The sequence below is a fragment of the Tamandua tetradactyla genome, chromosome 1 (assembly GCF_023851605.1).
Source record: "Tamandua tetradactyla isolate mTamTet1 chromosome 1, mTamTet1.pri, whole genome shotgun sequence".
NCBI classification, from domain to species: domain Eukaryota; kingdom Metazoa; phylum Chordata; class Mammalia; order Pilosa; family Myrmecophagidae; genus Tamandua; species Tamandua tetradactyla.
Window position 1 is genome coordinate 192,973,209 of NC_135327.1, and position 16,067 is coordinate 192,989,275.

The window sequence follows — 16,067 nt, forward strand, 5'->3', positions numbered from 1 at the left end:
ACAGAAAGAAAAACCAAAAAATGAGGTAAGAAAATGAAAACTGTTAAATGACCCCTATATAACATATTTAAGACAACTGCAAAGTTCATAAAGAATAGTTACTACCTGAGGAAACAGGGAAAAGAGAAATTGAAAGAAAATAATATGGGATATAAAATAAAAATTTAGATTTAATGCACTCATCTATTCAGCTTCAAGCTAACTTACATATTGAAAATTTCTATTTTCATCATCTCACTTGCACTAATCCCATTTACATGAGGTGATGTAATTTCTTTGGATATAAGCCAAAGTTAAGTGACATTAGGCTATTTTTTCTTCCCAATTGTATCCATGCAACCTTTGCTCTCAAAACATATCCTAGTCAAAATAAAAATTTGCCTAATTTGCTTTGATCAGAGACCAGCAAAACCGCAGGTGACTCATTTACAATATTTTTTGACAACTTTAAACACTATATTCTTTCAGAATTAGAGTCCATGATGACTCCTTTGGGCTCTTGCAATATTCTCAAATTAAATATTTTTGAACAATTAAAACCTTAAACACACAAATGTGCACAAATGCAGAAGAGTAGCTGAGGTTTACCTTTAAGCTCCACTATAAAAACCATAAGTTTCTGAATATATCAAAAACTTCTACTAGAAAAATCTAGTGAGTAACTTTCTAAAGTAGGTTCACCAAGGAGTCCTGTCAATCTTTAGTCTTCCCATTGTATATATCAAATAAGTAACTAAATTATATTTTTATGTAAAAATATAAATGAATACTGAAATTTCTTGTCTCACCCTGTCATTCTGAAGAATAATTATATAAAATAACAAATTTTTATATTAAAAAGAATTAAATTATTAATTAAATTATCGGGCCACTATAGAAATATGTTTAAGCTTGTGTTTTATGAGCACTGAAATATTTCAAAGTGAACATTATCACTATGTCCCCTAACACTGCTTCAAGTTTTACAAACGAAAAGACTGACATTTTAGATTGACTGACCTCTCCTATAAGCTTATCTTTTAAATATGTTTTTAGTCTCAACTATGGCATTTTGCTACACATTTTATTGGAGAATATTTTAACTAGAAAGGACCAAAAGAACTAGAAAAGAGTAACACTGCAAAGGTTTAAAAAAAAAAAGGCTACATCAATATAAAAAAAATCACACTTCAAGTGCTGTCATTTTTTCATAACTTATTTTTACTTATACTATTTTAATTTACCTTGACTAAAAAGAAAATTATCTATGCCTTTTTATTTAAATAAAGTTTTACATACCAAGTAAGCAGAAGATGCATTATTTACATACCATAAAATTCTGCTGTAGGGGAGACCAAGAATACATTATAGGTACTGAAGCAACCGCATTCAGAGTCTTTAATGGGATTACTTGTGTTGGAAAATCCAAGTCACTGGTCACCGAACACTAAAACAGAAAAAACAAAATTGACTCTTAAGAATAAAAGGACAACCTCAAGCTATAACCATCATATTGTAGAGGAATGTTCCTACTTAACTGATTTTAAAAAGGAAATTCCTCTACCTAGGGTTAGTAAAGTTCATCAAAATCAAAAACGATTCCCTCTCTTTTTTAAGGTGAAAAAAAATTCTTCAGATTTTACAATTTTTCAAAACTCTCCAACCTTTCTCCCATACCTACTAATATCAAGAAGAAAAAAAATTATGTTTGCCTTAATAATCTGAATAACTACTCCATGCTTCCACTATAAATTTCCCAGGTCATTACTGAATTTCATTTATATCTCAGCCACATGGTATATACATAAAATAAATACACCAAAAATGCCACGTAAGTCTGATCTTGTAAGAATAAGGAAACATGTTTTTCCCCTTTTAAAACCAAGTGTCATTTGCTGATAATTAGATGATACACAAATATAAAGGTAATATATCTGAGTTTCAATCACAACAAAATGGATTCAAACAAATTCTATAAAACTGTACTCTCTAAATTAATAATAATAGTAATAATTATAGTTAATATTACTAAGTACTTCCTATGTACTGGGTACTATTTTAAGCACATTGGATTTGCTATGTTTAGTCCTCATTACAACACTGTAATGTGTACTATTCTTACCTCCATTTTACAAATGAGAAAACTAAAGTAAAGATAAGTATCTTGTCCAAGGATGTGCAATTAGCTAAGGTCAGAATTAAAACCTAGAAAGTCTGACTCTGGAGTTCCTACTCTTACCAACTATACATATTGCCTCTATACCATATTTTATAAATCTTTAGCTGTATATCATTCCTTGAAATACTATATTTCATCCAATCTGCAATGATTTTAATTTCAAGGCACACTATCATATTTTCTATCACCAAGAAAAACTGCTGCCAATTCAACTATGACCATACTTTTTTATTACAGCAATTCTGAGGTACTGAATTTGGTTTCAGATGTTAAAATGTTCAAATTTTTGCATCTTTGATTTTATGAAATATGGTTAAAAGCACTTTTATTCCTGTCTAGGTATCCAGATTTTCTTAAAGAGTATCATCATCTCCAAGTATTAGGCCTCCAGAGCCTCCTCAAAACACCCTAGACATAATTCATAATTCAGAGCAAAATGTAGAACTGAAGTAGTAAAATGAAAAAAAAATTACATATACACACATATAAGTATTAAATGTTTAATGCCTTAAAAATAACAGACTTGGATTTGGATAAATTAAAAGTGGAAATCTCTCGCATACAGGTCACAACTGGCCCTTAGCATTTCCTCAGGCCTGTGGAATAATATTGCAACAGTCACAGTCACTCTAGCACAAAAAATAATTCCTTCCTTAGTGAAAAGGAACGTTTAGAGATAACTTTTAGGAAGAACTGTGACAGTGATTTCCAAAAGGGCAAAATAAAAGATAATACTATAAAGCCCACACCTCAAGTAAATAAGAAGGTGTGAACCATTTACTGATACTCCAGAACCTGCATTTTTTCCCACTATTTGGCCTCCTTCATCCATCCATCCATCCATCCATCAATAATCCATTAATAACACCAGTTAACATTTATTGAGCACGTACTATGTTGCAGGCACTGTGCTAAGTAATTTATATACATTATCTTAATTATTCCTCATCACAACCTAATGAGGTAAGTATTTTTAGTACCACATCTTCACAAATGAGGAGACTGAGGCTCAGAGAAGTTAAATCACTTGTGTAGTCAGAAAGGTAGTAAATTACAAAGCCAGGATTCAAACATAAGGTAAAGTCTGACTCCAGCAACCAAGCCTTAATTCCTGAGCTATAGCCCTTGCCTTTGAGATGCTCACAGGGTAAAATTATATGCTACAATAGAAGCATATGAAATGTTGTAGGAGCATCACTTCTCCCAAATTCCACCTACTGTTCCTATTACCGAGTCTTCTTTCCTTCTTCCAACTTAACTGGATAAATTTGGTGAAAAGAGGGAGTTGTAACTAATGAAAAGAAATGTATAGCCATTAGTGATTTTAAATATAATATAGTCTTCATTTCTTTAAAAAAAATTAGAGTTTCTTGTTTTTGTATGAAATTTGGTGGGGTCAAATTAATTATGTGGTTTAAAGTCTGACGATCAGCTGCCTTTAAAGCTTACAAAAAAGTGGGAGAGTTCTCCACTCCGGTTTATTTACCTAACATCTAAATCCATGATGACAAGTAAAGTTAGACAGCTTCCAACCACTAGAAAGGAGGAATGTTGGTTTTTCTTCATTTATGTTTGCTCTAGGGATACAGAAAATGCTCTGAGTATACTAAATGAGGTCAGCTGATTTTTCCCACGGATAGATAGAACTTACAGAAACAAGTAAAGAAGCCAAAGGCTGTAGCATTAAATATTACTCCCAATCCCATTACTTTGTCAGACTCCCATTACTCAATCATCTCAATTTTGAGACATACAAGAATCACCAAGGGGCAGGAAATAAACTCTATGAGGGCAAAAGCAGCTGGTTTTATCTCTGTCTCCCAACAATACTCAGCACAGTGTCTCGAAGAGTAAGCACTCGAAAAATGTTTCTGGAATGAACATACTGCATTTCCTCAGATTTTCCCTTAACAAAGACTTCAACTTAAATTTCCCTTTAAAACTAAGAGAGCACCTGTTTAGGAAACGGAAGGTCAATCTCTTCTTTCACTGTCTTTGTAGTATCTCTAGAAACCTATCCTATTCCTTAACTATGAACTCTAACTAATAACCATATTCCTTTCACTTTTGAAATAATATGCAAATGCAAAAGCATTTGTTGGTAAAACAAGTTTGGGAATTCTTAATTATTTATTGACTTACAGGAAAATAACTCAAAAATCCCACTTACTTACCAGTAACATTTTTTTCTTTGAAAAGGTATCATCCTTGATAGTTTATATAAATTTTCACATCACTCAAGAGTTCTGAAAAGAATTTTGACCTGAAGGGTCTCCACAGCATTTTACCTCACCTGATCAGAAAGAGTCATGTGTCCTGGACTCATGGACTCCCTAGGAGACCTACACAGATAAACGAAATTCTAATTCTAGTTCCAACTTGAGGATCAAAAAAGGAAAAGTCATTACAGATGATTATCATCAATTGTAAAGAAAGGATAACAAACTATATTAATATCAAGGATGCTACATTTTCAGAGAAACATAGCTTACTGGTAAGTAACTAGGTTCCTCTAAGGATGGATAGACTTACATCAACCAGCTGGTACAATAGGCGACTGTGTGGCTGGACCACTGGGAGCTGGAGAGGGAAGTCAAGCCAAAAATAGTAGTTGTAGGAGTACACAACCAAACTGAGATTCTTGGCAGAAGGCTGGTTCCAAGTAAAAACTGTGTTATGGAAAATCGTAGAGGGAAGAGCAGGTGAATGGCCTGCAGGGAAGGGAAAGAAATTAACACACCCTACTATGTGCCAAGCACTATGCTAGAGATCTTACAAAGTTAACTTCTTTAAAATGCACAACTACACTATGATGTAGGTATGACTCCCCATTTTACAGTGGGACATCCCAAAGGACAATGGCCATAGCCATCCTGCCTCTGAATAATCTTTAATATCAGAAGTGTTAAGTCCAACTTCCTTACTGGGGGGGAATCCACTCAGTTAGCCAAGTAAAAAAGGATTCTTGGATACTGGTTGGACATTTAATTTATGCGAGAAGACAAAATGAACTGTTCGTATTGTCTAATACACTTTAACTTTTCCAAGTAAAAAAACAATAAGAAAATGTCCTACATCTAATGGAAGGGAGGGTCATCACTCCAGGGAAAAATCAGGAGAAAACATCAATTGCCACCCAATTCTAGAGAAAACCTGAGGATGAGTTTTGAAACTTATCTATATTCTTTGGGATTTCAGTAGAGAAAAGCTAGCCCTTATGGTGGAAATGACAGTGCATGTAATTTAAATTCACACTACTTTTACGTGAAGGAAGTACTAGAGAAAAAACTGGAATGAGATAAATACCAAGCTTGGATAGGTAAGAGAAGCTCAATAATACAAGTGAGTTCACAACCAGGTTCAGAAAGCAAAGGGAGAAGAGGGTCATTAAATAACAGATTCTTGAAGAAAATGCGGGGATCAAATTAGAGAGGGTCATAAATAAAAATGGGAGGAAAAAGTCCTAACGAGACTTTCACATGCATTAAATGCATCTACTGAAATGAAAGCAGCTAAATCAAGAGTTTGGGAGCTAAGGAATGAAAACTAATGGTTCATAAAAGATTAACTGTAAATCATTTCAATGTTTGTTGTCTAATATTTATTGTACAGAGTCATTTCATACTGGGGAAAGAACCTCCACCCTATAACAATAAGGCTATACTTCTGAGTTTATAGATGCTATCCTGTAAGTTTGAGTTGAGTCCTTATACTTCTTACCAGAAGTTAAGGGAAAAAAAAAAAAAGCTGACATATATAACATTTAACACAGAGCATAAACGATTTGGAATATAATTTCCGGATGTTTTTTCCCTGAATACTAGGCTTCAGAAGTCCGGTACTCAATGAAAGCAACTGTATATACATAAAACTAGGATTAAATAGGGAAACATAAAGCCGCCGGGTCTAAAGTGGGATTGTTACTGGAAATCATCCCTTCCCACCCCACATTAGCTGCAGTTTTGCTAAAATACTAGAAATCAGAAGCAGAGCTAACAGTCACAACTACAAGATATTCAAAACAGGACATGAGGGAAGTAACCAAAATCGTGTACTTGCAAACTAATTAGTTCAAGAATAATCCTATATTGCCACAATTTAAGAAATTCATCCCATGCCCCTGCTTCGTAGATTGCAATAACCTGGATAGCCCTGCCTATATAGTACATGGTGGAAGTTATTAAATTTGCAGTATCACAAACACTCAATAATAAATAACTTAAAGTATTAAAACAAAAAAAGTTCTATATGTGGAAAGATCATTTCTGTCACAGAAAAAAAGAAAAAAAAAAAGATTTCCATAAGCTGTGGCAGCAAAACTATTCTGAAATTTTGCTTAAAGGAGTGGATATGGGATAACACAATAGAAGAGCAGAAGTACCAGTTAAAAGTGAATATGCAAAACTGGTATCAAGGCTGTGTGAGGGAAAATTCTCAAGTACTCTGCTCAGGTTGCAGACTTAAACAATAAAGTTAGGGTGCTTTTGTTCATTTTTGCAAAACAGGCTCATGAACTACCCCCAATTTGTTCATCAGTTATTTGTTACATAGTGCTGAATATATTTGTTACACAGTGCTGAATCAACTAGAAAGCTAAATAGAAATGTAAAAACCAAATCCCCATAAAATTCCTGATGGGTTAAAAATGACATTGAAAAGGCAATGCCCGTTCTGACTTTTTCATGTTGAGAAGGCGTGTTGACACTAAAGGATAAGAGAACTAAAATGAAAGATAAGTAGATAATTTTATTTAGTTATTCACAAAAAAAATCTAAACAAACAATATGAATATTCAACTTCACTGAATAAATAAATACAAATTGTAACTTTTTACCTATCAGAATGACAAAGATTAAAGATTAATAATAATTTGTGTTAAGAATATAGGTAAATCTCAGCCAACACGACAAGTAAATTCACTGCCCTCTCCCTCTCCATGTGGGACATGGCTCCCAGAGGTGTGGACCTTCCTGGCAACATGGGACAGAAATCCTAGAATGAGCTGGGACTCAGCATCAAGGGATTGAGAAAACCTTCTTCACCAAAAGGGGGAAGAGCAAAATGAGACAAAATAAAGTGTTAGTGGCTGAGAGATTCCAAACAGAGTGGAGAGGTTATCCTGGAGGTTATTCTTTCGCATTAGATAGATATCACCTTTTTAGTTAAGGTGCAATAGAGAGGTTGGAGGGAACTGTCTGAAAACGTACAGCCATGTTCCAGTAGCCATGTTTCTTGGAGATGATTGTATAATGATATAGCTTTCACAATGTGACTGTGTAATTGTGAAAACCTTGTGTCTGATGCTCTTTTTATTTACCTTATTGACAGACAAGTAAAACATATGGATTAAAAATAAATAAATAACGGGAACAAATGTTAAATTTAGTAGATTGAAATGCTAGTGATCAATGAAAGGGAGGGGTAAGGGGTATAGTATGTATGAATTTTTTTCTGTTTTCTTTTTATTTCTTTTTCTGAATTGATGCAAATGTTCTAAGAAAAGATCATGATGAATATACAACTATCTGATGATATTGTGAGTTACTGATTATGTATCAAGAATGGAATGATCATCTGGTAATGTTTGTTTGTATGTTGTTATGCATAATAAAAAAAGATTATAGGTAAAAAGACACCTTCATAACAGCTGATGAAGGCATAAACATAAAATTTCTGGGAGAGAATCTCTTTTGTTGATCAGATGTAGCCTCTCTCTGTATGTCAACTTGGCAAGTGAACTTCCTATTCTTCCCCCCCACCCCCACCCCCTACATGGGACGCAACTCCCAGAGGGGTAGGTAAGTCTCCCTGGTAATGTGGAACCTGACTCCCCCGGGGATGAGCCGGGACCCGGCATCCTGGGATTGAGAAAGCTTTCTTGACCAAAAGGGGAAAGAGAGAAATAAGACAAAATAAAATTTTAGTGGCTTAGAGATTTCAAACAGAGTCAAGAAGTATCCTAGAGGTTATTATTATGCATTATAAAGATATTCCTTTTTAGTTTGTGGTATATTGGAGTGGCTAGAGGGAAGTAGCTGAACTTTAACTGTGTTCCAGTAGTCTTGATAGCTTTTACCGTGTGATTGTGAAAACTTTGTGTTTAATGACCCTTTATACAGAGTATGGACAGATGAGTAAAAAAATAAGGATAAAAAATAATTAATGGTGGGCAGAGGGTAAATAATTTGGGTAGATTGAAATACTGGTGCTCAATGAGAAGGATGGGTAAGGGGCATGGGATTTAATTGTTTTTTTTGTCCTTTTTATTTCTTTTCTGGAGTGATGTAAATGTTCTAAAAATGATCATGGTAATGAATACACAACCATGTGATGATATTGTGAGGCACTGATTGCATACTATGGTGGAACTGTATGTTTGTGAAGATTCTCTATAAAAACACTAAAAAAAACTTCTGGAGGGAATAATTTAGTAATATGTATTTAAAAGATGCATAATCTTTTGATTTAGCAATTCTATTTCTAAGCACTTCTCCTATAAAATAAGTCAAAAAATGTAAAGAGTCTATCTGCAAAAGTAAAAAATAAAAATCTAAATGTCCACCAATTAGGAATAGGTCAATAAATTATGGTATATGTCCATAGCATCACACCCAGTACATTTTTAAAGAGGTGGTAAATTGACAGCACAAACTTGCAGCAATGCTGTTTCTGGGTAGTAATTCTAAGCAGAAGTATATCATCATCATTATTATTTGCATATTATAATACTCAGAAAAAGAATTCTGAAAAAAAAAATAGTCAGAAGGGTTGGCCTATAAGGACCTCTGCCTTCTGTTTATATAGATTTCTGTGGGGTTTTTTGTTTGTTTTTTTGCAGATTTCTGTGTTATTTAAATTTTCAGAATAATCATGTATTACCTTCTAAGTGGAGAAAGATGAAGTATCATTAACCCAAGAGATACATTAGCAAGTATAAAACCACCTCATCAGTTATTTGGGTACCTCATGAATCTGCCCAACATTTCCCAAATGTTATTTTATATAATGAAACGATAAAACCCTAAACAGTAAAATTAATTCAGTCTGGGTTATCAAGCTAAATTATAACAAAAGCTCTAGAGCTAGGAAAATTTTCTTATTTCTTCAAATAATAAATCAATTTTTAACATCCCAGACTAGGCAAGCATCTTTTGTATTTGGTTTGTTGTTATTTTTTAAATAACTGAAAAACTGGTTTTGCATTTTGGGAAAGAAACTTCTCTCTCAATTTCACAGCTTTAAAAACACAAACTGTGCTTTTAAAAGTTGTAAACTATGAAAAGTAATAAACAAGATATTAAACTTCATAAACGACCTTTCTGTTTTTGAAAAAATGAATCTCTGGAAAAGCATAAAATGCTTGTATTGGTTTCCTTTCAAAAGAAAAGGAAAATCTGCTTTGTGGTCATCTAGTTCAGCCTAAATAAAACCGGAGAGTAAACAAAGACTGTGGTAACTTAAAAAGGACCAGCAGAGTTAACAGAAGACTCAATTCTCGAAGGAAATACCAAGAAGTATGGTTAAGAGAGGAAAGTGGCAGCAAACAGTAACTTAAGAACAGTGTGTGGAGGCACCAAGAACCGATCCGATGGCTAGGTTCAGACTGAGTAAAACAGAACTTGATAGTCATTCATTTATTTCTATAGGCGTGAGAAAAATGGCCTATTTGCTCAAAAAGTTTATGAGAATCTAGACCTATACGTCCTATCATCCTGAAACTTAGAAAGGAAGACATGTTAGTTGCAACACAAAGTTAAGAGTGTATTTGAATACAAAACACTACATAACATCAGACACTGGCATTTTATTTTTTCTTTGTAAACAGTAACTAAATTTCTTATTTACAATTTAACTGAGTGGATTGCATTGCCAAGTCAATAATAATGTAATGAAGTATTTACATGTAAACCAAACAAATGTTATTCTTTTCCTACAACAAAAATGATTAAGTTCAAATTGCCAATACATGAAAGAAATTATACATTTGACCCTATTTTGAAGAAATCCCCTCCAAAACATTCAACTGCAAATACGCTAGGATGAACAAACCTACACGTTAAAAAGTGCAAGATTTCTTTAATTCTTCATGAATGAGGACCACGACCTTCTGATGCTGATTCAATGTTCTGAAGAAGCCTCATGTTTAAATACACACCAAAAATTCTCATTCATTTTATTAGTAAATAGGACCCAAAGTTTTATAAGTACAATATATTCTTCTGGGAATCTAAAAATGCATAATTCCAGTATAATTTTGAATTACTAAACCAATTATATCACTTGCCCAGAAGACCAGACATCAATTATTTGAGCAAGTCTCTCTTCCAGGCTTAATATGAATAGACAGTAAAAATTTTGTATAAGAAACAATAAAGGAGCAGGCCTATTACCTCATTGGGGGGGGGGAGTACATGGTCCTGGAATCGAACGCGGTCTCCCTCATGGAAGACAGTGTTACCTCATTTTAATTTACTGTTATTAGGTATGACATTGAAATGTTGCTGAAGTTGGAAAAATGTTTCTTTTAAATTGCTCTGTCTAGCCAGGATTAATCCACAGGAGAATGAATTTCAAGTTATATCTCATTTGTAACTGTTTTTGAGATATGCCAAGTAATTCATAGCAAGCATTTTCAGCTCTACAGGTGACTCAATTTCTTCTAAATTGAAAATTAATTGAATTTCAAATATTTATGTATTCCAATGTCCTTTTTAAAAATATTTCTAACAATATTCTAAAATAAGATTGAGGTGATGGTTATACAACTCTGTATAAATACTAAAAAAACACCGAACGGTACATTTAAAATGGGTGAATTGTAAAAATTTTGTGAAATGTCAATAAAACTATTATTAAAAAAAAAAACAAGGAAGGAGAAAATGTCCTCTTTCTGTGGCAAGAAATGAACAAATGAGATCTCTAACAGCAAGCCCTAAACCAGTTCCTTCATTAAAACTGGAAAAACAGACATATTAAAGACTATAACTATCAATTTATGAAGATTTAGATAAGATAAAGTTCTTTATTGATAAGAAGGTAACGAAAGTCACCTAAAAACAATTATTATGGCAATGAGATGTACATCCCTTGGGCTATACTTATTGCTTAAACATTTTGAAGCTAGATACTCCTTAGAAAGATTAACTTAAGAGTACAGGAGAGAATGCTGAATCACTAAACTGATACCTCTTTTAGTCTCTAGTATTTTAGAGCAGCTAGAAGTAAAAACCTAAAATTGTGAAACTGTAACCCATGTCAAACTCTGAAATATGTTCTACAACTAATTGTGGTGCTGTACTTTGAAATTTATAGCTTTTTTGTATATATGTTATTTTTCACAAAAAAAGAAAAAGTCAATTTGTGATGATAAAAAAATATTTAAGCTCCCTAGCTTCCTATATCCTGAAGCAGCTAGAAGGAAAAATATCAGAGGATGGTATGGTAGCCCATAACAAACTCCAGGATTTGTCCTGTTAACTACTTATGAAGAGTGATCTGAAAATAATTGCTTTTTCCTTTCTCTGCTTTGTATACATGTTATATTACACAATTTTAAAAGTTAAAAAAAAAAAAGAGTACAGGAGATAAATGTAAAAAATATTTTAGTCACTATCTTCAAGTTATAAATATTTTTAAAAAGAAAAGAAAGACATTTTGAGTTAAAATATTCTGGATGGGTGGTATGGTGTGACTATATTCGATAAAATTGAATTTAAAAATAAATAAGTGAATAAAATCTTGGTGCCCAAAGGTATCCTAAAAACACCAATTAAGGAAATAATAAAGAAATGGTCTCTTAGTTCAACTGCTGAGCTCCCTGAGGCTTCTGAGGTTAGCAACTAAAGGAGTTATTTCATTGGATCAGAAGATAAACTTTTGTTAGACATTCTTCATGAAAATCAGTCATTGTAAGACTGAGTATATCTAATTCTACAAGTGCAGATGAGAGTACAGTGTAATGCTTGACTGAAGAGCTGAAAATTGTCATTTATTCATCATGCTACAGAGGACTTAAACTGATGGATAGCACTTACATATGACTGACTTATAAAAATAAGCAGTTACTGGGCAGGCCACAAGTGGCTCAGCAGGCAGAATTCTTGCCTGCCATGCTGGAGATCCAAGCTCAATTCCTGGTACCTACCTATGCAAAATAATAATAATAATAATAATAATAATAAGCAATCAATTAAAATAATGATTTTATTTTAATTAATAATAAGAAAATAAAATAAAATAAATAATAATAAGCAATCAATTAAAATAATGATTTTTATTTTAATTTAATGAGATAATGGCACTTCCAAATCTGGAAGGCTATAGACTTCAGGGGTTGAGATCAATATAATAGTCTGAAATTCTGCCAAGCCTATTATTATTATAACCTATTAGGAAAGTTTTTGCAAAGCATGCTTTTATATTTCTGCTTCTAACCTACTTCAAACTCCATATAAAATAAATTGATATGGAGCTGGAAATGCTCAAACAAAAAATAAATACAGATGTATTCTCACCTGGAAATTAAGGGGGTAGACTAAGATATCATTGAAGTCCTTTCCAGACCTACAATTTTATATATTGTGATAATACCAAAAAGCTTATCATCAACTATATAAATCTTCAGCTTCCACAAGTCATTGAAGATGTGCTAAAAGAAGAACCATTTGCAGCAGAATCAGCTTATAGACAGTAACTCAAAAAGTAATGACCTTGGGCGGGCCACGGTGGCTCAGCAGGCAAGAATGCTCACCTGCCATGCCAGAGGACCCGGGTTCGATTCCTACACATGTAAAAAAAAAAAAAAAAAGTAAAAAAAAAAAGTGATGACCTTGACAAGGTAAGAGTTCTTATAAGACAGAAACTGAATTTCTGAAGTTATAGATTTTTCTTTCCCCCCAATATTTTTTGAAAATGTTCTTCTTGTACTGTGGCACTGTGGCAGACTAAGTTTAGAAAACAATTTTTTTTAATTAAAATAGAGATTTCTTCTCACAATTCTATTTCACATAAACACTCAAAAAAAGCTACCGTTAAGTTCAATTACTTTTCTCTCCATTTGACAAAATTAAAAGCAAAATTCAATTAGTAAGTATTCTTTGGAATAAACTTTTGTCTTAACTTTAATGTCAAAACATTATGAGCAAATCAAGTTCTAATGTACCTTAATATTCCTTAATGTGTCTGAGTAAAGTATACTATTCTGGGCCCACAACTGATCATTAGAGCTAGCAAACTAACAACTCTTAAAGCTCACTTTCCCTGCCTGGAAACAAAAAGGAATACTATAACTAACAATCATGAAAATTAAATGAGATAATGTGTGCAAAGTACCTAGGCACAGTGCCAGACATCACTTTTATTCTTAACTTTCTTATAATGTAAAATTGTGCTTTAAATAGCATTTTGAGATTAACGGTGGCAAAAATAAGCATTCCCATGTGTTTCTACTTTATTTCTCCAAATTTCAAAGACTTATTCCTCCAAGGGAGCAGGGGGAAATGAAGTTTCTTTTCCTTTCATCTCAAAATTTCCAAAAGGTTCGCCAGACAAAACTTCCAAAAAAAAAAAAAAAAATTTACTCAAGAAGCCCCATACCGATCCCTTTTGAGAACGTACTGACTGGAATAGGAAATAGTCTCTTTTACCTGTAGTATATTAATAAAAAGTCATTTACCTAAATGTCTAGGACCTAATCTGTTCCAGGTAGGTAATTTCTTGAGCTTCAGAAATCTTACCATCGAAATAACATAATAAGGCAAAGGATTTTAGCATATAATGTTTACACAATTATAAAGCAGAGCTTTAAAGAGTTGTCACCTGCATAAAATCATTCCAACTCATGTGTTACTACCATCAAGACCACCATGACATCACTGAAATCATTAGGATACTGTCTGCAGCACAGATTGAGCTATTGTGCTAACACTGACAAGTCTTTGAAGCTAATGTGTCATGCAAGCAAAACAGTCCTTATAAAATAGCAAATTATCACTTAATGTTATGTAAAAAATGACTACATTGAAAAAAATTTATAACAAATTCCACTGTTAAGATGCTGTCCATGTTTAGATACCCAGATAATCATCTACAATACAGTGTAATCTAAATTCCAAATCACTAACTCCTCTTTTCTTCCTTAAACTTCCATTACAAATAGAATTCATATCCTATTCCATGTATTTCTCTATAAATATAGCTACTTATACAAAAACGCCTTAGCCAAATTCTAATGATTGGTTCTTTATTGTTTAGCTTCTGTCATTTCCTTTCTATCTTGTTGCAACTTGTGTTTTAACATGACAGTAAATTAGGCTCTACTACAGATTTATCACCTTCGAAATAGAAAACCTTGGAGCCAGCCATTAAGATCTAACTTGTTCAGGAAATACAACAGAGCAGAAAACTCCAATCTCTCAACACTGAATTTAAAAAAGAATCAATCTTGGGCGCACAGGTGGTTCGGTGGTAGAATGCTCGTCTTTCATGAGGGAGACCCGACCGAGTTTGATTTCCTGACCATGCACCCTCCCCCAAAAAATTATGTCTTAGATTTTGAGCAAAATATATAGTAAAAAGCTATCTTAGTCCATGAAAATGAATGGACATGTCTTACTACATGGCTACTTCATATTAAAGGAAAAAAAAAAAAAGACAACTGTGAGTCAGAAACTTTACTCTAAAGTAGTGATCTAGCAAGGACATTAAAGAGAACTTAATTTAAAAAAATACCTTAAGCCATAGTCTTAGAAAATCTAGGAATCAACCAATTAACAGTGAATGTATACTCTAAACACTTAGAAACGTTATAGGAATAGCTTAGTAGTATCACGTAAGCAGCTGTTTTTAACAGTTGGACATTAAAAAAAGAAATGGCTAGTAAAAAGATGGACATACTGAGGGATCAATGACTTCCTTCCAATAATCAACCAACATTCCAATAGCATAAACCAAATGTGCTGATAATTACTACATGTTATGTTAACCAACCTCCCTAGTCCCGCGCAATGAGCTCACAGAAGTCATGATGTGCACGGGCTGTATCCTTCGCTGTTTCCATTCTTGGTTTAAGATTTCTGTTCTTTCCAAAATTTTCTGACGATTGTAACTAAACATACTCTTTAAAGAAACAAAGGAAGGAGAAGAGAAATTGTTTATTGTTAGAAAATTAGTAACATCTCTACAGCAGGTTTTTAAAATCTAGTGATTTCTCAAAAATATCAGAAACATTCTTCAAAAGCATACAATGTTACACTAGAATGTATAGTTTGCCACATTCAAATAGAAAAACACCACACCTATACTTTTAGGTGGGAGGAGAAAGGAAATTATTTTCATCCATTCTCTGTTATCTGTTATCTTTGCATAAAAAATTCACAATGACTCTAGAAACATAAAACCATGAAACACATGCCTTAATGTTGGATCGTGAGTCTACGCATGCTCTATAAAAGTATAGTAAAAAGATACTGATTTCAAAATTAGTTGAATAGACATTAAATTAAAATTTTTATATTGTCTTAATGTGCATGAGACAATCTTTATGTTAATTCAGATCAAGGGACCTTAGCTTCCAAGTCTTCATTTACCCAAGTACAAATATGATCTTGTCTGAAAATGTACTATTTCAAATTAAAGCTTATTTAACTTTAAGGAAAAAAAAAACACACCAAAACGATCCTTAATCATATATGCATTTTCACAAAGGATAAAATAATACCTTTACTTCATCAGCTCTTCTGAACCTCTTGAGCTGTCTCAGTCGCATGTACTCTGATTTTACACGCTTCCGCCAACAAACTGGTCCCTTCTCAGATTTCTTCCCAGTCTGGCCCATGATTATTCTAAAAGCAATGGTTTCATAATAAAATCACTAATCTAACCAGCCTGAAAATGATGACTTGAGTCTTAA

The 16,067-nt window shown here is 33.1% G+C and overlaps 1 protein-coding gene across 11 annotated transcripts in view; it reads right to left on the minus strand.

The window, feature by feature from the left end:
* EZH2 (enhancer of zeste 2 polycomb repressive complex 2 subunit) overlaps window positions 1-16,067 on the minus strand; it is a 147,115-nt gene that overhangs the window by 37,085 nt on the left and 93,963 nt on the right. For 5 of the 11 annotated variants that reach the window (XM_077148879.1, XM_077148847.1, XM_077148854.1 and 2 more), the window contains 4 exons: window positions 15,876-15,999; window positions 15,146-15,274; window positions 4,691-4,738; window positions 1,310-1,426 (listed from right to left, as the gene is read on the minus strand). In XM_077148879.1, the coding sequence (XP_077004994.1) occupies window positions 1,310-1,426; window positions 4,691-4,738; window positions 15,146-15,274; window positions 15,876-15,992 (411 nt within the window). In that variant the 5' untranslated portion in view covers window positions 15,993-15,999. Of the gene's footprint in view, window positions 1-1,309; window positions 1,427-4,690; window positions 4,870-15,145; window positions 15,275-15,875; window positions 16,000-16,067 lie in introns of those variants that run through there. The other 6 variants (XM_077148857.1, XM_077148866.1, XM_077148867.1 and 3 more) reach the window with 4 other exon arrangements.